This window comes from Hyla sarda, chromosome 5 (genome assembly GCF_029499605.1).
Source record: "Hyla sarda isolate aHylSar1 chromosome 5, aHylSar1.hap1, whole genome shotgun sequence".
Classification (NCBI taxonomy): domain Eukaryota; kingdom Metazoa; phylum Chordata; class Amphibia; order Anura; family Hylidae; genus Hyla; species Hyla sarda.
In genome coordinates this window covers 45,904,012-45,929,820 of record NC_079193.1, presented here as the reverse complement: position 1 = coordinate 45,929,820, position 25,809 = coordinate 45,904,012, and the positions used below count along the sequence as shown (strand labels likewise).

At 44.3% G+C, this 25,809-nt stretch overlaps 1 protein-coding gene across 4 annotated transcripts in view; it reads right to left on the bottom strand.

The window, feature by feature from the left end:
- Positions 1–25,809, bottom strand: part of ZEB1 (zinc finger E-box binding homeobox 1) — a 155,441-nt gene that overhangs the window by 14,330 nt on the left and 115,302 nt on the right. For all 4 annotated transcript variants that reach the window (XM_056519437.1, XM_056519440.1, XM_056519439.1 and 1 more), the window contains exons 4-7: positions 24,781–24,942; positions 17,434–17,636; positions 15,945–16,050; positions 13,422–15,187 (exon numbers count right to left, since the gene is read on the bottom strand). In XM_056519437.1, the coding sequence (XP_056375412.1) occupies positions 13,422–15,187; positions 15,945–16,050; positions 17,434–17,636; positions 24,781–24,942 (2,237 nt within the window). The remainder of the gene's footprint in view (positions 1–13,421; positions 15,188–15,944; positions 16,051–17,433; positions 17,637–24,780; positions 24,943–25,809) is intronic.

The window sequence follows — 25,809 nt, the reverse complement described above, 5'->3', positions numbered from 1 at the left end:
TCTTACTAAGCCACTCCTTCGTTGGGCGGTGTGTTTGGGATCATTGTCATGCTGAAAGACCCAGCCACGTTTCATCTTTAATGCCCTTGCTGATGGAAGGAGATTTTCACTCAAAATCTCATGATACATGGCCCTATTCATTCTTTCCTTTACACAGATCAGTTGTCCTGGCCCCAAAGCATGATGTTTCCACCCCCATGCTTCACAGTAGGTATGGTGTTCTTTGGATGCAACTCAGCATTATTGCTCCTCCAAACACGACAAGTTGAGTTTTTACCAAAAAGTTCTACTTTGGTTTCATCTGACCATATCCCCAATCTTCTTCTGGATCATCCAAATGCTTTCTAGCAAACTTAAGATGGGCCTGGACATGTACTGGCTTATGCAGGGGGACACGTCTGGCACTGCACGATTTGAGTCCCTGGCAGCGTAGTGTGTTACTGATGGTAACCTTTGCCACCCCCGTTTGTCGTCCACCACCCCCCCATGTGGTTCTGGGATTTTTGCTCACCGTTCTGGAGATCATTTTGACACTACAGGTTGAGATCTTGCGTGGAGCCCCAGATCGAGGGAGATTATCAGTGGCCTTGTATGTCTTCCATTTTCTAATAATTGCTCCCACAGTTGATTTCTTCACACCAAGCTGCTTGCCTATTGCAGATTCAGTCTTCCCAGCCTGGTGCAGGTCTCCAATTTTGTTTCTGGTGTCCTTCGACAGCTCTTTGGTCTTGGCCATAGTGGAGTTTGCAGTGTGACTGTTTGAACTTATCAGTGTAAAAGACACCTGTCCACATCCTCAAACAAGTGCCATTAATACAGGTAAGGAGTGGAGGACAGAGGAGACTCTTAAAAGAAGTAGTTACAGGTCTGTGAGAGCCAGAAATCTTGCTTGTTTGTAGGTGACCAAATACTTATTTTAAAGAGGAATTTTCCAATTAATTCATTAGAAATCCTACAATGTGATTTCCTGTATTCTTTCCCCCCATTCTGTCTCTCATAGTTGAGGTATACCTATGATGAAAATTACAGGCCTCTCTCATCTTTTTAAGTGGGAGAACTTGCACAATTGGTGGCTGACTAAATACTTTTTTCCCCCCACTGTACTTGTTAAAATTCTCAACCTTTATATGTTTTTAATGTGATTTAACCCCTTGGGGACAGAGCCCATTTTGACCCTAAGGATGAGAGCATTTTTTGCAAATCTGACCTGTCACTTTATGCATTAATAACTCTGGGATGCTTTTACTTATGAATTTGATTCAGATATTGTTTTTTCATATTCTACTTTAAGATAGTGGTAAATTTTCGTTAATACTTGCATAATTTCTTGGTGGAAAATTCCAAAATTTCATGAAAATTTTTGGAAATTTAGCGTTTTTCTAGCTTTGAAGCCCTCTGCTTGTAAGGAAAATGGACATTCCAAATAAATCATATATAATAATTCACATATACAATATGTCTACTTTATGTTTGCATCATAAAGCTGACTTTTTTTTATTTTTTTACTTTTTGAACACATTAGATGGCTTCAAAGTTTAGCAGCAATTTTCCAATTTTTCAGGAAAATTTCAAAATACCATATTTGCCGACGACTTGCTACTCACTCTTACCAACCCCCTGGTTTCCCTCCCAAACCTCTTTTCGCTGATAGATCGTTTCTCGGCAGTCTCAGGCTTAGTGGTTAACAAAACCAAATGAGATTCTTTTTTGTAACACTCGTATTCCAGTACCTGACCTTATCTCTGGTAACTCATCTTCGTCCTGCCTCTTCTTTCCTCCCGTATGTAGGTATCTCTCTTCCTTCTTTAGCGGAACTCTATAAGCTCAACTATCTACCTCTTTATAAATCTATTAGAGAAGACCTGGCCAGATAGAACCTCCCTCATATCTCTTGGTTTGGACGTATTCACTTTGTGAAGATGGTGGTTCTCCCCAAACTTCTATATCTATTCCGGATTCTGCCTATTCCGATTCGAATGGCAGATCTTAGGAGTCCACAGAGTGATGTTTTTCATTTCATCTGGCGGGGTCTTTGACCTCGGATCCCTAGGAGTATTATGTTTAATCATAAGTGAGTGGGGTCGTCTCTCTGTACCCAATTTTGCCCACTATTATACACCTGCTCGCATGGCCTAACTCCTTTATGTAATGCCCCCTCCTCATATCCACGCTGGGTCTCCTTAGAAAAGGACTTCCTGTCTCCTTATACTTTACAATCTCTCATGTGGTCTATTTTTTCAGTCTCCCCCTATCTCCCCTGCTCTGCCGCTATCTCTACATTTTCCTCTTCTCTTGCGCTCGATTCGTTTCAAGCTCCGACTCCAATCCCCTCTCTCTCCTGTTACTACCCTATTGGCTAATCCCTTTTTTCTGCCAGGTCTGCAGAGGTCGGATTTCTCTTGGTGGCTTTCCCAAAAAAAGTTGATGTCCCAATCTCTATTTCTTAACAGGTATACCCCTCCTCCTAAAGAATCTTTTCGTCTCACTCAGATCTTCTCATACTTACATTCCCTTGTCCCTCTCTCAGCCGAGGTTGCCAACATGTTCTTTGAAGCCTAAGCTCTATACTCTCCATTGCGCTCAGGCGCCATTTCTATTATCTATTCTGCCCTAAACCAATCCCCTAAAGATCGTAAATTGTTATTTATGACACAATGGGAAGGATCTGCAGATCTCCCTACCCCTCTCTACATGGCATGATTGTTGCACTCAGTTAAGTTATTCTGTTATGATTAAGGCTTTGCCCATTGCGCTACCCGTGGTTTTTAGTAAAAAAAATGAAATTTTTAATTTTTGCATCCAACTTTAACTACATCATGTCAGTCAACTGTGGGGTGTAAATGCTCACTGTAACCCTTATTACATTCCTTGAGGGGTGTAGTTTCCAAAATAGGGTCAGATGTGTTTATTTTTTTGCGTTTATGTCAGAATCGCTGTAACTATCAGCCACTCCTGTTCAAATCACAAATTTAGGCCTCAAATGTACATGGTGCGCTCTCACTCCTGAGCCCTGTTGTACACCTGCAGAGTACTTTGCATCCATATATGGAGTATTTCCGTACTCAGCAGAAATTGTGTTACTCTTTCTCCTTTTACATCTTGTGAGAATGAAAAGTAAGGGGCAAAACAAGCATGTTAGTGTAAAAAAAAAATCAAAAAATGTTTACACTAACATGCTGGTGTAGATCCCAACTTTTTCTTTTCATAAGGAGTAAAAGGAGAAAAAGCCCCCCAAATTTGTAACAAAATTTCTCCCGAATAGGGAAATACCACATATGTGGCCCTAAACTGTTGCCTTGAAATATGACAGGGCTCTGGTGTAAGAGAGCACCATGCACATTTGAGAGCTAAATTAGGGATTTGCATTGGGGCAGACCCGGATGCAAGCATTACACTTGCCTCCGTCTCCAATACCCTATGACAGTGCTTCCCAAACAGGGTGCCTCCAGCTGTTGCACAACTCCCAGCATGCCTGGACAGTCAATGGCTGTCCAGCAATACAGGGAGTTATTTTGCAACAGCAGGAGGCTCCGTTTTGGAAACCGTGCCGTACGTCACGTTTATAATTTTTTGGGGGAAGGGGGGGGGGGGTGTAACTGTGTAAGGGGGTGTATATAAAGTGTTTTACTCTTTATTTTGTGTAGTGTTTTTAGGGTACATTCACACGGGCGGGCGTCCACAGCGAGTTTTATGCTGGGAGTTTGAGCTGCGTTGGAAAATTTGCTGCATCTCAAACTTGCAGAGGGAACTCACGGTAAACCCGACCATGTGAATATACCCTGTACATTCACATGGGGGAGTGCGCAAACCTCCAGCTGTTGCAAAACTACAACTCCCAGCATGCACTGACCATGCATGCTGAGAGTTGTAGTTTTGCAACAGCTGAAGGCACAAGGGTTCTCAGTGTTTTCCCATTAGTGTGCCTCCCTCTGTTGCAAAACTACATCTGGAGGGCCAGATGTTGCGGAACTACAACTCCCAGCATGCCTGAACTGTCTGGGCATGCTGAGAGTTGTAGTTTTGCAGCATCTGGTGGGCCACAGTTTCCAGACCGCTATACAGTGGTCTCCAAACTGTGGACCTCCAAATGTTGCAACATTTGGAAGGCCACAGTGTGTGTGCCTGCACCGCCGCTTGAACTGATCGCTGCATGCCTCCCGCTGCTGCTGATCACTACATGGCTCTTGCAGCTGCTGATCTCTCCCGCCCGTAACTCCTTTTCTGGTTCCCCTTGCTCTGCCCGGACCACCATTGGTGAACCCCCTGCCCCCCATCTGCTATTGGTCGGTCGCTTGCCACCTCACTCCTATCCTTCAGGGTGATCGGAGCGGTCTCTGACAGCCCCGATCCTTATTTTCTGGGCGAAAAACAGTGATTCCATAGACCTATATAGAACAGGTGTGACGTCAAGACCACGGCCGCCCAAAACCGGCGTTCTGAACATAAATGGTGGAGATCATTAGGGGTATCAGCGGCCGAACCCCGCAATCAGACATCTCATCCCCTATCCTTTGAATATGGGATAAGATGTTTAGGGGCGGAGTAACCCTTTAAAGTACAAAAAGAAACTCCCATGTTATGTTTGTCTTATCTGGTAAAACTCCTTTAATGTAGAGTGTGATATAGAGTATGCTTTCTCCTTAAGTGGTATTGTACAAGAACTGGTGTAAGTGTTCCGCAGCCTCACTGCATCACTGCATAGCTTGCCAATACATTAACAACATACTAGACAACTGCTTAAAATACATTATAGTATTTAAAGTGACTCAAAACCAGACCTTGACTTTAAGCCAAAAACATACATAAAAGGAGTAAGTTCTATTGAATACCTGGCCCTTCTATAACCTGAGGATGATCATAGAGTTTAGAATGATAGAGAATGTAAAATGGACAAACGCCATGATGACCGCAAACAGGATCTGTGTAAGTACAGAGAATGCCGTGGAGCACTACACTTCGGTTAAAGTCACTTGTGGTAAGGTCAGTTTATTGGACACGATTTGGAAAAACACAGCCCTGTATAAATAAGGTCTCACAGATTATAATATATAGAGCAATAACCAAAAGATCCTGTGTGCAGATGGGAGAAACTCCTAAAAGGTCAACAGTCGCTGTAGCCTCCGCAATCTGGGCTTTATGGCAGAGTGGCCAAAAGGAAGCCTCTTCTCAGTAAGAGACCCATTTAGCCCACTTGGATTTTGGAAGCAAATGTCAGACTACAGAGAACCAAGATTTTCTGGTCGGATGAAATCAAGATTGATGTTTTTGGTCTCAATCCTAAGAGTAATTTCTGGAGAAAACCAGGCACTGCCCATCACCTGCCCAATACCATCCCTACAGTGATCATGGTGGGGGCAGCATCATGTCTGGAGGAAACCAGGCACTGCCCATCACCTGCCCAATACCATCCCTACAGTGATCATGGTGGGGGCAGCATCATGTCTGGAGGAAACCAGGCACTGCCCATCACCTGCCCAATACCATCCCTACAGTGATCATGGTGGGGGCAGCATCATGTCTGGAGTAAACCAGGCACTGCCCATCACCTGCCCAATACCATCCCTACAGTGATCATGGTGGGGGCAGCATCATGTCTGGAGGAAACCAGGCACTGCCCATCACCTGCCCAAGCACCACCTGAAGCATGGTGGGGGCAGCATCATGTCTGGAGGAAACCAGGCACTGCCCATCACCTGCCCAAGCCCCACCTGAAGCATGGTGGGGGCAGCATCATGCTGTTTTTAGTGGCTAGAACATGGAGACTGGTCAGGGTTAATGGAAAGCTGTATATAGCAAAGTACATAGAAATTCTTAATCAAAACCTGATCCAGATTGCTCTTGGCATAAGACAATGGCTGTGTAGAGGAAGAGCATTGCAGTTACCCAGAGAACAACCAATCAGATGGCTTATTTACTTTTAAAAAACCTCAGAAAAAAAGAAATAAGAAATCTGATTGGTTGCTATGGACAACTGCACCACTTTTCCTCGGCACAGATTTTGATAAACCCCCAATGACCCTAAGCACACAGCCAAGGCACAGGGGCGGCTTAGGGACAACTCTGTGGATGTCCTTGAGTGGTTCAACCAGAGTCCTGACTTGATTACTTCTCTGTAGAGACCAGAAAATGGCTTCCAGCAGCAGTCCCCATCCAACCTGACAGGGCCCGAGAGGATCTACAGGGAAGATTCGCTTAAAACCCTTAAATCCAGGAGTGTAAACCTTGTGGCCTCAACCCCAAGAAGACTGGAGCCTGGAATCACTGACAAAGGGGCCTCAACTAAGTCCTGAATAAAGGGTCTGAATACTTACGTCACCGCAAGATTTTAGTTTTTCCTTTTCAACAAATTATCAAAGATTTCTATCATCACTTTGTCATTATGGGGGAAGGTGACAGCAGAACGATGGGACAAAACTTAATCCCCCCCCACCTTATTCTTATTTTAGCACAAAGCCTCAATGTAACCACAAGGCCTCAATGTAACAAAATGTGAAAAAAGTGAAAGGGTCTAAAAACGGCCCAAATGCATCGTATCCATTTTATTTTCACACACTTATTAAATCCATATAAAACCAACAGAAATTGTGTCAATGAAAAAAATGGCCTTGTTGCCAAGAGTTTGCATGAAAAATGTGAAGCGATGTATTTCAATAGATTTCTTCTTATCAATTATCAAGGTTATAAAGGTTATGAGCCCTTTGTCTGCAGCGGCTCCTTGTTTTCTGTGTTCCCATGACAACACTTCCCGCTCTGTCTACCGCTGCCTCAGTGGCTGTATACTTCATGTATAAATGGGGAGTCACCCGTTATTTGAACACTAGACTCAACCAGACCCCTCAACAAGCATACAATGACTGGTTATCAGGGGGGGAGCAAGATGGCCCCCCCACAGAAATGAGGCTCAATTCACACCATGGCATCTAGCTATAGAGCAGTATCCTGTTTAAAAAATAAAAAGAAAAGAAAAAAGGGGGGGGGGGGGGGGAAGAGGGGATGCGGACATACATTGCGGCCTGCTGCACGTCCATCCATTGTAATTGCCCAATCGACCACTTTCTGGACATAGGGGGAACATATCGACCATATTTACGTCTTTTGGTGTGTAATAAAATAAAAATGCTAATTTGTAGTATTGATGGTTTTGCGACTTTTTGTCCTGAATCGATTTTTGCCAAACTTGCTTGAACGAATTTTGCCCTTTGACCTTGCACCGATCGGGAGTTCATCAGGTGTGACTTTTCGCTAAATGTCGCAGAGAGCACCAAGTGTCGCAAACCAACACCAGTAACCTTTCAAGTTACAAACTTGCTTAAAACAAACTTCACAGAAGTAAAAATCCCCCATGAATGCCAAATTACACCACGTCATATTTGATAAAAAGTGGCGCAACTACACGTTACTTGAGCCTGGTAAGTTAGTTTTCAAAAAAACGTGCATAGCTAAACACACGGTGGTAAATATCCCCCATAAACTTGTATGTAGCAGGACTCAAAAGCGCAGACCGCTAGATAAATGTATATGCTTAAAGGACATCTGCAGCGATAACAACTTATCCCCTTTCCGTAGGCAATTGCATTGTTTTTGCGCAATTTTCGGTAGAACATCCTTCAAAGTGTCTACTGTTTGGTGCACTGTACACACATATTTACAGTGGAGCTGTATTTATTATTTACGCAACACAAATATAGTTTTTTTTCTTTGCGCAAAACTATACCACCTAATAGGACACGTACAAATGGATCAGATGCCAGAGCACAAAGCTTAAACCAATCTCCACAGTTCAATGGATTCTATAACTGCGCAGAATTTATCAAGTCGGTGTACCATTTTGGTAAATTTTGCGAAACTTAAAAAACAAAAAAAAATAAAAATAAATAAAAGATACACCAAGCAAACTGGGTTAAAACCTATACAACCTCACACCAACATTGATAATTGTTGCCCCTTGTAACTACATCAGGGTTTCCAAACCAGGGTGCCTCCAGCTGTTGCAAGACTACAATTCCCAGCATGCCTAGACAGCCAAAGGCCTCTTCGTTCAGGCCTCTTTCTGCTGGAATTTAACTAGGATTTTTGTTTGCAGGATTTGCTTTAGCTTTTGGAAGATAGAACATGGACCACATTTGGCGTGTAAATGTTACCGTATGTATAACCTTGATCACCATATATTCTATCCAAGCTCAGTTCCGTAGGACTGATAAGAATCAGGGGGTTACATCCGGCAACATGAAGGTATGAAATCTGCAATGAAAAAAGTTTCACCCTTAGGGTACATTTACATGGGCCGGTTACCTGTGGAATTTTCACAGCGTATTTGCTGCGGAAAATCTCCTGTGGATTTTGCTACCATTCACTTCAATGGGTCTGAAGGAAAATCTGCAAATCACCCTCTATTGTGGATTTTCTGCAGAACCTCTGAAGTCACTGGTGGCAAAAGCCACTGCAAATTTTCCACAGCAAATACACTGCGGAAATTCCGCAGGTAATCCAACCACGTAAACGTACCCTTAGGGTATGTTCAAATGCTGCAGATGTGCTACAGATTTGGCCTGCATGCTATAGATGCTTTTTCAAAAATGCACAGTGTGAAAACAGCCTTGGCCAGAGAAAGCATCCAGGTGTTGCAGAGTAATGTAGAAGAGCTGAAATCCAGCATTAGCGCAGGAACAGGAGTTCGTCTCTGTGGTTTCCCTAGGAATAGTTCTCACACACTGCGAATATAGAGATATACAGTAACCACCTGTAAGACGGCACGCGTCAAAGGCGTCAATGCACATACTTCATACTGTGTGGGGTTTGGAGTTTTGAGGTCTCGACATAGCACATAGTATTATCACTTCTGTATAGACCTGGGTTACCAAACACACAATATTATATATATATATATTCTCCCCTTATATTCTCAACTAAGATTCAAGAAGGAGGGGCCAATTTGCTCAAGTGTCATTGATCACGTCTGACCAGTCTACACAACTGTAATGGCCAAAACAGACTATAATTTGTATGGCTGTGTCTGTACAACGGTCATTCAACAGCAGGTCGACCATCCACCAACTACTATCTTATGTACTTTGCCTTTTTTGAAGGGGTACTCCGCCCCTAAGCATCTTACTCCCTATCCAATGGATCTCTTGGCTGGCACCGCAGCGTTCTGACTTTATTCATGTCTATGAGAGGAGGTGTGACAGCTAGTACATAGCCATGTCGCCTCCTCCCATAGACCTGAATGGAGATGGCACGATGGCTGTGGTCACCCATCATCTAGCACGGATCGAAGTTTGCTCCGTGCACTAGGTGACTGGGTTGCCATGCCGGAGGTAGCTGGGGTCCCAGCAGCCAGATCCTTGTGATCAAACATCTCATCTCCTATCCTGTGGATAGGCAGAGTACCCCTTTAAGAGGTGTCTGGAAGGTGTAATAAACATATTAATAGGGAGGTTGGTTGAGATTGCCTTCTCACGCCATAACTAAGCTCTACAGATATTTAGATTTCCATTTTCTATTTACATCCCCTTTCTGTGTCCCTTCAGCAATTTGTTTTTGTGCAGAAAGGCCCCAAAATGGGTCAGAGCACAACTGACTGCACTGGGTCACCACTGGGTCCCATTAACTTGAATGGGGTCTGTCTAGGACAGTGATGGTGAACCTTTTTGAGCCCGAGTGCCCAAACCGTAATGCACGCCAACTTTTTTTCCCCTCAAAGTGCCAGCACAGCAATATAAATCAGAATACTGAGGTTTAAGTTTACAAAAAACAGTTGTCATAACTAATTAACATCTTTTGTTTTAAAAGAAGAACACAAAAACTGTGCGGTGTGTTTGAGGGGTGCTGTGTAGGGGTCTGCTGTGTTTATGTAGGTGTGTGGGGGGGATGGGGTGCTGTGTGGGGTAGGTGCTGTGTGTGCATGTGTGGGGGTAGGGGTTCTGTGTGTGTGTGTGTGGGGGGGGGGGGTTAGGGGTGCTGCAGGTTATTTATTTTTAATAAATTTAGAAATGCTCATTTATTTATTTTTAACAGTTATCCCCCCTCTTTTCTTCTTACCTTTGGAGAAGTAGGGGGAGGACACAGTCATATGATGGGGAACTAGACTATAGGAGAGGCAGCAGCTATATGAGGGGTACTTCTATATGAAATTCATGTAGCCCATGTTCCCCTCTCTTACTGCCCCTGTCCCCCCTCATACAGCCCATGCGCCCCCCTCATACAGCCCATGTTCCCCCTCATACAGCCCCTGTCCCCCCTCATACAGCCCATGTTCCCCCTCATACAGCCCCTGTCCCCCCTCATACAGTCTATGTTCCCCCTCATATAGTCTATGTTCCCCCTCATATAGTCTATGTTCCCCCTCATACAGTCCCTGTCCCCCCTCATACAGCCCATGCGCCCCCCTCATACAGCCCATGTTCCCCCTCATACAGCCCCTGTCCCCCCTCATACAGCCCATGTTCCCCCTCATACAGCCCCTGTCCCCTCTCATACAGTCTATGTTCCCCCTCATATAGTCTATGTTCCCCCTCATATAGTCTATGTTCCCCCTCATACAGTCCCTGTCCCTTCTCATGCAGCCCCTGTCTCCCTCCCCATTTCAGGTACCTGGCCTGCACTCTGTTACTTCCTCCCACGCGGCTCCTGCTTTACCATAGAGCGCTGGGAGGAAGTGACTTCCTGCCAGCGCTAAGCACTGCTGGGAGAAAGCCACAGCCCGGCGCACTGTACGGAAGCCGGCATCCACCGCAGGTCAGTGAAAGTGAAATGCTGTGCCGAGCCGCCGCGTGATGCCGGGCAGAGCCACTGTGGGAAGCCAGGCCGAGCTACTGCATGAGCCGGTGACCGGTTAACCAAGTAATTGCCAGATTTGGTCAGATGGCGAACTATGGCCGCGTGCCCACAGAGGGGGCTCGGCGTGCCAACTGTGGCACGCGTGCCATAGGTTCGCCATCACTGGTCTAGGATCTGGTAGTTTACTGGAGAAAAAAAAAAAAGAAGTTGTGTATACACGATTATCGTCTGCAAAACTTCCATCATTGTGACGGAATTGTCAACGGAGCTCCATATAGCGGAGCAAGACGGCAATATGAGAGGACTTAGATTGAAAAAAACTCTGTGCTCAAAAATTTGCAAAAAGCTAACCATGCTACAACTATATGTAAGCTTTCACCCATTGCGTAAAAACTTGTGACTATTAACCACCAAAAAAACAGGGTAAAACCAATAATAAATCCCCCCACCAAAGCTTTAATATAGCAAATCCAATGTAGTGGGATGGAGGGTTGAATTCTCTTTTCCTGGCATTAGTATACCGACAGTTACCCAGTAAATGAAGATGTCACAGTTGCCATGGTTAGAAGAAAATTCTGTTCCTAAAAAGGTTAATAAATGGCCTCCGCTGAATCTATAAGATCCTGACATATGAGCTGTTAAGAGGCATTACCTGGTGGTATTTTGTCTTACTCACAGCTTACCTACGTTAAAAGGGGTACTCCGTTGGAAAAACTATTTTTTCCATCAACTGGTGCCAGAAGGTTAAACAAATTTGTAAATGACTTCAATAAAAAATTCTTTACCCTTTCAGTACTTTTTAGCAGAGGAAATTCTTTTCTTTTTTAATTTCTTTTTTGTCTTATCCACAGTGCTCTCTGCTGACACCTCTGTCCATGTCAGGAACTGTCCAGAGCAGGAGAAAATTCCCATTGCAAACATATGCTGCTCTGGACAGTTCCTGACACGGACAGAGGTGTTAGCAGAAAGCACTGTGGACAAGACAAAAAAGAAAATAATAGAATTTCCTCTGTAGCATACAGCCGCTAAAAAGTACTGAAAGGGTAAAGATTTTTTAATAGACGTAATTTACAAATCTGTTTAACTTTCTGACACCAGTTGATTTAAAAAAAAAAAAAATGTTTTCCACCGGAGTACCCCTTTAAGCTGTACTCCATTTATAAGCAGCTATATTGTGATTAAATAAAATGTATATAGTGTTGTTTATGGCATGTGTAGTTTAGTGTAATGAATAGCACACAACTGCAGTATATTCTGTTTTTCCCGATTAATTTAAGCATCTAAAGCAGTTTCATAGCTGAAACGCTCCAACATCTGTCACAAGAAGCATTACAAGGCCACATTTGCACCTTATGCTTCTATATCAAACCGTCTGTGGTTGACAAGATGGTAAATAAAAACAGGTTTTAGGAAACCAAGACCTATATTGGGTCAGGTTTAAATTTTCTTGTAAACAATACTATTGCTATCTGTTGCTCTTATGGACATATACCCAGTCCTGGTTTTAGAAAGATGGATATTCACTTATTAGATGTGATAAGGACTGCTTAACTGCAATTAAACCTTATACTAAATCATATAAACCAATTAATATTGTCATTAGAGTTGAGAGAATCTACTAAAAAGGTCCAGTGAACCTGAATTTATTAAATCAACCATCACTCCCCCTCCCATAGACATGAATGGAGGGGGCGTGGCCTGATGTCACTAGGGGGCGTGGTCGTTAAGTCACATCCTCGCCTCTGTGGCAGCACCCGGCACAGAATGCCAGGGGCTACACCGAGATCACGGGGGTCTCCAGCGGCGGGACCCCTCCAATCATACATTTTATCCCTTGGCCTTTGGATAGGGAATAAGATGTATAAAGCCGAAATACCCCTTTAAAGGGGTACTCCGCCCCTGGCATCTTATCCCCTATCCAAAGGATAGGGGATAAGATATTAGATCGCCTCAGTCCCGCTGCTGGGGACCCCGGGGATCGCCGCTGCGGCACCCCGCCATCATTACTGCACAGAGCGAGTTCGCTCTGTGCGTAATGACGGTCGATACAGGGGCCGGAGCAGCGTGACATCATGGCTCCGCCCCTCATGACATCACGGCCCGTCCCCTTAATGCAAGTCTATGGCGGGGGGCGTGACGACAGCGGGGCGGGGGCGGGCCGTGACATCACGAGGGGCAGAGCTGTGACGTAACGCTGCTCCGGCCCCTGTATTGCCCGTCATCTCGCTCTGCGCAGTAATGAAAGCGGGGTGCTGCAGCAGCGATCCCCGGGGTCCCCAGCAGCGGGACCACGCCGATCTGACATCTTATCCCCTATCCTTTGGATAGGGGATAAGATGTCTAGGGGCAGAGTACCCCTTTAAGTCTTTTAAAAGTTGTTCCATTTTCCAAATGTTCCATTTCTTCCGAAAAGTTTTTTAACTTCTAAACCTTTCCGGGGAATCTAAACACTTTGAAAGTGGAATAATTTTTACAAGAAAAATGAATCACGGCTAAATACATTAGATTCAGGGTTGGCAAATCCTACTGCAGATTCGCTTAACTCTACTTGTAATGTTCTTCTAACAGATCTTAAATACCAGCAAAGGTATCCATTTTCCCATAGTCCATACAGTTTTCAGAAAACCTAAAAAATGTATTACCTGAATCCCGTTCGTTTGGAGGTTTTTTTGTTGTGGTTCGGGGACTGTAGGTGTAGAAGTGGTGGCATAAGTATACGTCACTTGAGGAATCAATATAGTCCGTTTGTTGGCAGCTAGTGCTCTTAAACAGGGTACACTGTTCTGATCGGTAATGGCAACAATAGTAGGTAACTGGGCAGTGACTGTAGGAATAGCAATGTTTATGGGATTGGCACTTGGGTTTAAAATTAGAGCTGGCTCCAACTTTGCGGCACTGTCCACTTGCATTGGCTCTTTTCGAACACAGGATAAGTTCAAAGGTTCTTCTTGAGCCGAATAAACACTGCTCTGGTAAACGCTAGTTATGGAAGGTCGCTCTGGTACATTTCCAAGCTGCTTTGGTAAGGATAAGTCTAGAGGTTCGACTTGCTGCACCGATGGGCCCTGCACCTCATCAGAGATTGTTGCATCCTCCGAGTTATTTAGAGAAGAGAGGTTTAGTGGTGAAGGAGAGGTTGCGCCACTCGTAAAACCATTTGTGGTCAATGGTTGAGAGGGCTCACTTTCAGGGAGGTTATTTATGCCGTTCAGAACTTTGTCGCCGTCTTTTGAGTCGGTACTTTTTTCTGTCACAACACCATTTGGTTCAGTTTTTGGTGAAGATGATCTAGAGGACTGAACAGAGATTTCTCCACTTTGCATTTTCTCAAACCACTTTTTTACCACGTCCAGTGGTAGATTCACCGAATCAGCAATTTTAGAAAGTTCCTCGGCACTTGGCTGTGCATTCAGCGCATAGTAAGCTTTTAGAAGAGACAGGAGGTTTTTCAATGGTGGTTGACTGGGAGTAAGATTTCCATCTGTGGTGTCCACAGAAGATGACTCAGACTTGACGGGTTCCTCTTTGCTACTATCAGGAAGTAGATCACTCTTTTTCTGGTCATAGTGCTTGAGTTCTTGAAGTGCATTTAGGTTTTGTGGACCATCATCCGAAATCACGCAAGTGCTGTCCGCTGTAAACTTTGTGTCCTTTTCCATTTTAATAGTCAGATCTTCCGGTAATTTTTCAGCCTTACAAACTTCCGCTGGGACTTCTTTCTTTAAATTTTGGGCAATTATTGGAAGCTGACTTGGTTGCTCTAGGCTGTAATTGATGATGATTTTGGTTGTACCATCTTGATCAACCAGAGGAAGACTAATGGCTGAAATGACAGAATGACCTGCTTGCTGAAGTGTTGCGGAGGTGAGTGTCCCTTGTTCTTTGGATGCAAGATTTGCATGACTATTTTCTAATACCTGTCTGATTACATTACCATCCACGGCTACCTTTAGAACATTTTGAATGTCACTTAGATTAATACTAATAGGTGATACCAGGCCCATAGTTGGTAGAACAACAGCTTGTACCACACCCTGAGGAGTACTGGTTGCCTGCAAAGGGCTACCACCACTAAAAACCCCATTTTGCAAAGGGGCAGAACAGTTGATTCCTGACGCAACCACTATGGGCTTTATTTCATAATCCACAGGTTCAGTCTTAATTTGGTTTACTGGAAGTTGTTCCTGTAAAGGCTTGTTCTCTATCTTTTGACGAATCGGTGGCCGCACCGGGCTACCAGGGGATGCAGAAAGGGATGGGGAAGAACACTGGGGGGTCTTTAATCCAGATCGCGCTCGTCCATTAACAGGAATAACTCCAATGCATTTTTTACTGCTTATGTGAGAACTGTAAGAACCAGAATGGGAAAATCTCTTCTTGCAGTTTGGGCACTCATATGGCTTCTCTCCTTTAAGACAAAAATATATGTGCATGTTAAAGCATAACTTGCAATGGTTATCAGTATGCATATATAATATAATACATTGATTTGTATCAGCAATAATTTGAGCCATAAAACCCCATTTTAGCTAGCCATCCCCGGCAATTTCACCAGTACTATCATATCAACAGAGAGTGACAGATTTTTTTTTGCCTCATCCTATTATTTCTCCTGTGGCAACAGAGTTGACTAGGAACCACTTATTTCCCCTTCTTTGAAATATCTGCCATCCTTTTGAGCTCAACAAGAGATCATCCCAAAATCACAACTTATCACCAAACCACATAATGGAGCAGCAGTTGACATTGTGTCGCTTCATTCATTCACTATAGGACTGCTCATCTCAGTATTAGTTATCTCAGTCAGTCCCATAGAGAGCAAACGGAGTGGAAGTGGACTTGACCAATCCATTCACAAGGGGGACACAGATCGTCTGTTCTCATGATCGTTGGGAATCCCAGCAGTAGGACCACCACTGAGCAGAAGATCACCTTTAATGTGGATAACTTTTACTGTCCAGTCTAGCTCAAGGTGAAGGTCCTAAATGGGGTCCCCCGCTATTATGTCCCTACTCCCTCATAGGGCAGTATGGTTATCTTAATAAGCCACCGAAGATACCAGCGACAAACTTCTGCTCTAGTGTAAACGTATAGTCAGTTTAAGACACTGCAATCATTTAAGTCTCCCCGTACACCATCTAATGCACAGCATACAAAATACCTACCACTGTGGATCCGTAAGTGTTCCTTTAGATGATGTTTGTATTTGAAAGCTTTTCCACATTCAGTGCATTTGAATTTACGGTTTCCTCCAGACTGTGTTACATGCCTCTGTGAGACACAAGACAGTTCCAGTCAGTAACAATGCATAATGCAAGGGAATATGGCGCACACCCAGGGGTAGGTGACATACTGATTTTGTATTTATTTTTTAATAGGTCAATAGGACCTAATGTGACGGTGCCCAGAGGTGAAGAAGGACCAAGAGCAGTGAGGGTCTCATTTATTTACAGGGTCTGGTCTGATATCTTCATTTACTTAATTTAGGGCTTTGGTCTGGGTTTTTTTTTTAGTTAGAGGGCCTGGTCTGTCTGAGTTCTGAAGCCATATTAGGGTGTATATTTAGGGGTTTTTAACTACTACAAACCTATCCTATGTGTAAAGGTTTACTGCATTAGGGAGCGCCATGTGTGTTCTTTCTTTTATATACTACAGATGAGCAAAGCTGGCACAGAGATTGCAATACAGGGTATATACAGTGTCCAGCTGTTCACACACAGATGCCCAAGATATACGAGGAATTAAATAGATGCGGTCACTTAAAAAAATTTTTTTTTTGACATGTTAGAGATACGTCAAACGTTTTGAATAGTTGGGGTCTGGGTGTTCAGATCCTGACCGATTTCTAAGATGAAGGGGGATAAGTGTGGGCTAGAGGAGTTCTTTTCCGGCTCTGTGCCACATGACCATGACAGACTCCCAATGTAAGTCTATGAGACCGTCTCGGTCATGGACACACAGAGTGCGGAGATGCTCAACGTGATCCCTGCACTAGAAATCCGTGTCTGGGTCTGAATGCTAACTTCAACTGATCAAAACTTTTGACATGTCCATACGACAGGTACACTTTTGGTGGAATAGAGTTGCAAATTTTGGCTCGCTTGCTTGTTTTGCAAAAAAAAAATTAAGCAGGAGCGGGTGGATTGACAGATTTACTATAATCCATGTCTGAAACTGTAATGATATAGTGGAAATCTAGCTCCTAGCTGCCATAGATTTTAGTGTCTGCTGAAGAGGCGCTGAATATATTAAGAGGCATTACAGTTGGCGTAAGTATTTACCAAATGTATTAAAACATTTATTAAAGGGGTACTCCACTGCTCAGCGTTTGGAAAAAACTGTTCCGAACGCTGGAGCTGGCGGCGAGAGCTCGTGACATCATAGCTCTGCCCCCTCATGATGTCACACCCCACCTCCTCAATGCAAGTCTATGGGAGGGGGCGTGACTCCGTCACGCCCCCTCCAATAGACTTGCATTGAGGGGGTGGGGTGTGACGTCATGAGGGGCGTGGCTATGACGTCACGAGCTCCCAGCGCCGACTCCAGCGTTCAGAACAGTTTGCTGCAAACGCTGAGCAGCTGAGTACCCCTTTAAGTAAATCTCCCCTGTACAATGTATCAAGACTAAACAAATGGCAATCCGGCATAACATACCTGATCTTTTCCTGACTTATGTGAGGTCATGTGACGGTCGAGCTGGGTCCTATATGCAAATGTATAGCTGCACATAGAACAGCTGAAGTTATCTTCATTCTTCTCATGCCTGTACTTAATGTGTTCCTTCAATGAAGTGTAGCGCTTGTATCCTCTATCACAGTATGGGCAGGTGAGGAGCTGGGAGAATGCGTCTGGAGTTCCTGTCGATGACATTGAACCAAACATGTCAAAGCCGTATAATCTCGGGGGCCCCATGTACATGACAAATGGAATTTTGATTGTCCTTTACATTTTACAGACATCTACATAATGACTAGTGTGACGTTTACATAAAGAACATGGATCCTAACAAAATAATTAAAGACGTAAAATACATTAAAATAAAACAAAGATATTGCAATTTTTACCTAATGTGGGCATATCCAGTGTTACTTACCAAACTTGTATTAGGCTGCATTCACACCATGCTTTTTACATACGGGTGCCGGATCCGGCGGGAGGGGGGGGGATAGGGGCAAACCGGGCACTCCCGTACCCCAGCCGGAGCAGCCTGTGACTCCATTTACTTTAATGAGCCGACCGGAGTCAAACATTGACTCCGGTTGGCTCAGTTTTGACCCGTATGCGGTTTCCTGACCGGACCTAAAACCGTAGTATACTACGGTTTTAGGTCCAGTCCAAAACCGGATGCGGGTCAAAACCGAGCCGACCGGAGTCACCGTTTGACTCTGGTCGGCTCATTAAAGTAAATTGAGTCACAGGCTGATCCGGCTGGGGTACGGGAGTGCCCGGTTTGCCCCTCCCGCCGCCAGATCCGGCACCCGTATGTAAAAAACGTTATACATGGTCACCGGTTTTAGGCAGTCTATCATATGCATTCTGGCCAGACCAGCTATAGGTCATTACTTTAAAAGGTGCACAGGGGGTTGGCGGACGTCCATACACAACCTTCAACCCTATGTTTAGTGGATCTCATTCTGCTAACTGCAAATATTAGGCTGGGTTCACATCATGTTTTTGCCATACTGTTTTCAATCAGTTTTTCTAAAGAAAACCGTATGGCATAAAAACCGAAGGAACAGTATGGGAAAAAGTAAACCGTATGTGGTTTTAAACTGTATACTGTTTTTAAAAGTGCATACAGTTCTGTCCGTTTTTATAAAAATAAATAAATAAATAAAATATAGGTTTTTAAAAATGTTGGCCATTTTTTAATGGGAGGGGTGTTGGGTGGGGACTTTAGGATGCAAATGCGCAAAGTAAAAACCATATACGGTTTCCCTGTATGGAACTGTATACATGTGCGTTTCCCATTGACGTCCATGTTAAAAAAACGTATGCGGCTGCAGTACGGTTTTTAAACCGGAGTCAAAATCCACGTTTTTGTTTCCGGTTTAAAAACCGTACTGCAACCGCGTACGTTTTTGTTTTTTTTTTAACATGGACGTCAATGGGAAACGCACATGTATACAGTTCCATACAGGGAAACCGTATATGGTTTTTACTTTGCGCATTTGCATCCTAAAGTCCCCACCCAACACCCCTCCCATTAAAAAATGGACAACATTTTCAAAAACCTATATTTTTTTTTTTTTTTATAAAAACGGACGGAACTGTATGCACTTTTAAAAACAGTATACAGTTTAAAAAAAAACGCCTACGGTTTACTTTTTCCCCATACGGTTCCATGGTTCCATCCGTTTTTTTGCCATACGGTTTTCTTTACAAAAACTGATTGAAAACAGTATGGCAAAAACGTGATGTGAGCCCAGCCTTAGTCATAGGACTTGTATCAGCTCAGCTAGGCAGCCATATATTTATTCAACTATTATATTGCCTTCCCTTTTGGTCCTGCTGCACCTATTACTCTGAAGGGTTGCTTTCTCCATTTTGCTACAGCTCCACAGGAGATACACAAATATACAATTTAACATCATCCATAGCGTTCCAATGTACATGTTTAAAAGGGGTACTCCGCTGCTCAGCATTTGGAACAAACTGTTCCGAACACTGGAGCCGGCATTGGGAGCTCGTGACGTCATAGACCCTCCCCCTCATGCCGTGCCCCGCCCCTCAATGCAAGTCTATGGGAGGGGGCGTGACATCCGTCACGCCTCCTCCCATAGACTTGCATTGAGGGGGTGGGGCTATGACGCCACGAGCTCCCGGCGCCGGCTCCAGCGTTCGGAACAGTTTGTTCCAAATGTTGAGCAGCGGAGTACCCCTTTAAGGGCTACTCCATACAACTCCTCCTTACCATGGATATACTGGTAAGGAGGAATGGGGGACTGGGGATCCCTAAACGTGTGACTGTCGTGGTCACAGTGTTGAGGTCCCCAGAAATCTAACACTTAGTATCTTTTCTAAGCAATAAACATTATCAGTGGCATTTTTAGTTTTCAATGGGGTTATCCCTACACTTAAAACTAGGTAAGGCTACATTCATATCATGCTTTTTACATACGGTTTCGTATCAGTTGTTTCCCTAAACGAGGAAAAAAATTTAATTACAGAACCGTATGTATTTTAATAGTACAATGTTATAAAAGCTGTATACTTTTACATTTTTTAATTTAATATCATAAAGGAACCAAAACTGGACCGAACAGTTCCCAAAAACAGTCCACGGTTGTGCGCACAGGAACAAAAAACATACCAGAGAAAAAAACGTACACAACTGGATACATCTAGTTTTTGTATGGGATGTAAATGAATATGTTTTGCTTTTCGATGTGGTTGAATATGGTTTTCACATTGAAAATCATATACGGCAACTGTATGTAAAAAACGTGATGTGAATGCATCCTGATTGGTGGGGGTCCGCACATGCTCGCTCAATGACTTTATGGAATGGAGGCCAAGCATGTGCCCTGCTGCTCACTTATGGGACGTGGGACCTTCATTCCCGTGATAGGTGGAGGTCCCAGTGGTCCAACAGCCACCAATCAGCTAGTTTTCAACTATCCTGTTGAGAAGTGATAACTTTTAATCTTGTGTTAACCCCTTTAATCTCATAAGAGTCCTTTACTTAGGAACCCCCTCTAATAGTTGGGAACCTATAATGGAAATTACAAAGTTTGCAAGCTGAAAACGGAAACTCCCAACATCCTCAAGCAGCTTCACATTGTAGGTTTTTTTTTTTTTTAGAAGTAAAAGTTTATTAAAGTTTTTAAGAAAACAGGTAAACATAAACCAAGTACAGGCATCATTAGAAATAATAGAGTACACATCCGATGAACAAATTCTGAGCAACAATGTAGAAGGCAGCCCCTCGTTGCAAGTGGTATAGTAGCGGGTCGTGTACAACTTAGTGTGACCCCAGGAGGATGTGAAACATGTACAATGTCCACAACAGGCTATGGTGTCATCATCAGGGGGGGGAAGTAGAATCGGCATATCACATTCTACACTGATCAAGATCACGGAAGAACATTAGAAATATGGTGCTCGTAGTTGAGGGTAAGAGGAAGACAGAGGGGGTGGGGGGGGGGGGGAACCAGGAGGAGTAGGGGAGGAAGGTGAGGTCGGGGAGACCAGAGAGGTGCCGGAGGAGTGAAGTAGGTAGGGGCGAGGGTGGGGGGGGAAGAGGGAGAAACAGGTGAAGGAAGAGGACATAATGAGTATGGCGGTACACATACCTCCCGGAACCGGCCTTCGGCACCAACCCCCGTACCACATCACTCTGACAACACATTGTAGGCTTTAATATAAAAGCCTCGCTTCATGCATGTTCAAAAGTAAAATAACTTTAAAAAATAAACACCTTCCTTTACATTTTATGAAGGATAATGGCCAACAAACCGAAGAGACCATTTTGTAACATAAAGCAATATTTATTCACAATTAACTTCTCAATTTACTAGTGACCAGTGGGGGTCATCATGGAGATTCCAACCAAGTGAACAATATGGCCGCTCTTAATTTTACTGGAATTCTAAAATCTAAAGCTTCTCTGATATCTGTACCTATCTAAGGGGCAGTGAGCCATACCATTCCAATGCTAAGGTATTACCATGTGTATACAATCTGAGTATATTACTTCCTTAAAATTTCATTGTTAACCTGACCTCTAAAATAGCTGGTGACTTGAGAGATGAAAACGGAGGTTAGGTGATATAACTCTTCCTTGCAGCAATCACTTTCTCCACACACGGTGATCGTAAGTCATTGGATTTTTATTACAAAGTATTCTTTGCTTCCAGCTGCTACTGTAAATTGCACCTTGTGGCAGACTCTGCCAACTCCGCTCCATTATAATTCATATGATTTATTTGTATTTCTTTTCATTTTTGAAGAGTGTTATTGCTGCTATAGAACCTTCTGCTGCCTGTGCACCTTCAAAGTACCTTCAAAGTGGTCCTGTCTACTTCACAGTGCCGAGAAGACACAGCCGCTAGGTCTTCTGTGCAAGTCAGTCCAGCACGAGTAAAGCTTGGTCACGAAAGTAGATTTTTTTTTCTATTGCATCCTTGCGAACTTGCTAGTGATAGGATTCATTCAGAAAGTTTTCACATTTTTGTTTTCACATTTTATTATTATCTTGCGGCCCAGCTAACCCCCCAACAAACTTCTAACCCCCTTCATTATGCACGCAATACCTCAAAATGACAAACTGAAATTTAGAATGTTAGAAATCTTGGCCAGTTTATTGTAAAAAGAAAAACTAAAATACTTTGACATAAGTATTCAGACCCTTAACTCCGTACTCTGTTAAAGCACATTTAGCAGCAGTAGCAGCCTCCAGTCTACGATGGCACATAGAGCTGGGCGGTATGGCCAAATATGTGTATCGCGGTATTTTTGTAACTTACGGCGGTTCCACGTTATATAACGGTATTCCTGCCCCCATCCGCCCCCCCCCCCCCCCCCCCCAAAAAAAAAATATTATTTTTTTTAATTATTAGCCCAGCGCTGCGCTGTCCCCATCGGGGTACAACTCCCGTCACCCGCAAGCGCTGTCCTCCTCGTCCTCCAGTTTGTTGCGGCCGCCGGCGCTGACACTCTATAGCTGTATCCCTGTGTCCGGGCTGCAAAAGGTAAACAAAAATAAACTTTAACGCACGTTTCTACGTTGGTCTTACGCTCTTCCTGGGGACATGAACGTTGGAGAGCTGTCAGCCTAGCAGCGATGTTCCACCTGGGCCGATGATAGGCTGAGCGCACTGTCATGTAAGAAGCCAGCTTCTTAGTGGGCTCAACCTATCACCGGCCGAGGGGGAACATCGCTGCGGCCGGTGAAAGGCTGACGGCTTTCCGACATTCCATTCCCTAGGAAGCTGGTCCGGACCGACGGGGAAGGTGAGTTAAAGTTTATTTTGTTTACCTTTTGCCACCCGGGAATAGGGATACAGTATAGAGCAGTGGACTTCAACCTGCAGACCTCCAGATGTTGCAAAACTACAACTCCCAGCATGCCCGGACAGCCAACGGCTGTCCGGGCATGCTGGAAGTTGTAGTTTTGCAACATCTGGAGGTTGAAGACCACTGGTATAGAGTGTCAGCGCCATCAGCCGCAACAAACAGGAGGACAAGGAGGGCAGCACAAAAATTTCGGTATTCGGTATGAACTGGTATACCGCCCAGCCCTAATGGCACATGATTTGCACACCTGGATTTGGTGATCTTCTGCCATTCTTCGCTGTGAGGTTGGATGGAGACCGTCAGTGGAAGCCATTTTTAGATCTCCCGAGAGGTTTGAGATTAAGTCAGGGCTCTGGCTGGGCCACTGAAGGGCAATCACAAAGTTGTCCCTAAGCCACTCGTGTGTTCTTTTGGCAGTTGTCTTGTTGGAAGGTAAATCTTCCCATTCTGAAGTCCAGAGCACTCTGGATCAGGTTTTCATTAAGAATATCTCTGTACTTTGCTCTAACCCTGATCAGACTTTCTGGTCCAGCTGCTGAAAAACACCCCAACCATCCTGCCACCATGCTTTACTGTAGGACACAAAGGTTATTCTTGGTTTCATCTTACCAGAGAATCTTGTTTCTCACAATCAGATGCCTGGGAGATGTTTTTTGCAAACTTCAGGCGGCTATTATGTGTCTTTTACTGAGGAGAGGAGTCTTACTAGCCTCTCTCCCATAAAGCTTAGAGGATCTGCAGTGATAGTTCTAGAAGTTTCTCCCATCTGCACACAGGTCCTTTGGAGTTCTTGGACACCTCTCTTACCAAGGCCCTTCCGGCCAGATTACTTTAAATGGGGCGGCAGCTCTAGGAAGAGTCCTGGTTGTTTCAAACTTCTTCCATATTAGTATTTTTAAAGGGGTACTCCGCCCCTAGACATCTTATCCCCTATCCAAAGGATAGGGGATAAGATGTCAGATCGCGGGGGTCCCGCTGCTGGGGACCCCCGGGATCTCGGCTGCAGCAGCCACCTGTATGGCTTCCGGCAACGCTGGAGGTTTCGGATCCCGACTACAATGGCGGAAGAGCGTGATGTCACGACTCCGCCCCCTCAATGCAAGTCTATGGGAGGTCCGTCACGCTCTTCCACCATTGTGGTCGGGATCCGAAGCCTCCAGCATTGCCGGAAGCCGTACAGGTGGGTGCTGCAGCCGAAATCCCGGGGGTCACCAGTAGCGGGACCCCCCACGATCTGACATCTTATCCCCTATCCTTTGGATAGGAGATAAGATGTCTAGGGGCGGAGTACCCCTTTAAGGACATTGTGCTCTTGGTAACTTTCAGTGCTACAGATTTTTAGCCCTTGTCTCCAGATCTGTTGCTCAACACAATCCTGTCTCTCAGCTCTACAAGCAATTATTTCCTCCTCATGGCTTGGTTTTTGCAGCTTGGTCAGCTGTGAGACCTTACAGAGACAGACGTGTGTATTTCCAAATCATGTCCAGTCATCTGAATTTACACCTCAAAAGATAATCAAAAAAGATAGTGGGACCACCAGAGCTAAATTTCAAGTGTTAAAGGGTCTGAATACTTACGTTGTACCTATTCAGAGAAAATGTAAGGAGTGAATCAGAAGGACTGTGTATGTCACCATGGACTATATCTGTTTTTTCTTTAACTTTGAGTGTAAAGAAATACTATGTTCTGTACTGATCAGACTTTTAGAGAATATAGATGTAGCAGTGCCAACGCCGTCAACGCAGCAGAGAGGAGTTTTTGCATAATAATGAATCAGATGTGTTATCAGACTTCTATACTCTCATAGTCCTCATGGTGCAGAAAATGACAACCTGCAAGTCTGGGAGAGCGGAATTAGTCATATAGAAATGAATTAGAGAGACCATTGCGATACAACGTGCTGTCCGGCGCTGCCGCCAACATATAAAAGAGGATGTTTAGAATGAGAGACTAATCTCTCCAGCCATTTCCAGGCAGAATTACCATTTTCATCATGGCCGCTAGCCTCGGGCGTGCCTTGCCTCTGGTCATCCTCGGGAGCTTCTGGATAGATGACAGCCGTATCACCTTGCTGGAGGAACTCTTCCACATTAGGATCTTGGTTTTGTTCATTTTCTACATCGGAATCACATTCTTCGTCGTGCACTAGGAACAGAAGAGATTTTTAGAATTTTACGCTACATAGATATCGGGTCGTTTTTAAAAACTTTAGTACATTTACAAAGACGGGTGATGATTTTCTAATTTTACACATCACTTTCCTGAACTCTTGAGTGTCATGACTGCAGAGAGAACGACAATGTAACAATGTAATGTAACAATTCTATTAAGGGCTGCAACACACAATTGAACAATGGATTTGTTGCCAAGAAATTAATGGATTAATCAGGGAAAAAACGGCAAAATGGAATACAGAAGGCATATGAAAACAAGTGAACAAGGTTTATTGTGTTTTCCTCCTGTGCCCCTATTATTTATTGGCAAAGTGTTTCCCAACCAGGGTACCTCCAGCTGCTGCAAAACAACAACTAGCAATGCCGGACAGTGGAGACACCCTTGTTGGAAACCACTGACTTAGCATTTAAAAGAGATCTGCAGCCAGAAATACTTCTCCCCTATCCACAGATCGGGGGGGGGGGGGGGTCTGAACACTGACCCCATGCGAGTCCTGTACGAGATGCAGAGCCGCTGCAATGCCGGGTCCCTGTACGGGAGATTGCGGGGGGTCCCAGCTAGTAGACAGTGTAGTGACTAACACTGCAGTACTCCTTTAAGGCGAAACTGTCCCCACTTTACAAGGTATGGCATCAGTATGGGCTTAATACGATCTAAGAGAAGGTCCTTTTCCTTACTTTGCCCGCGGTTTCTGAGGTTATATTCATGCCATCTTGTATTGCGGGTGAACAGTTGGAGGGGCTGGTCGACTCTTACAGCGGCACACCACCATCCCGCCTTAACCCGCTACCAGCATAGAGGCCTCTAAGTCAATCATGCAGGACCAGCAAAACAAGA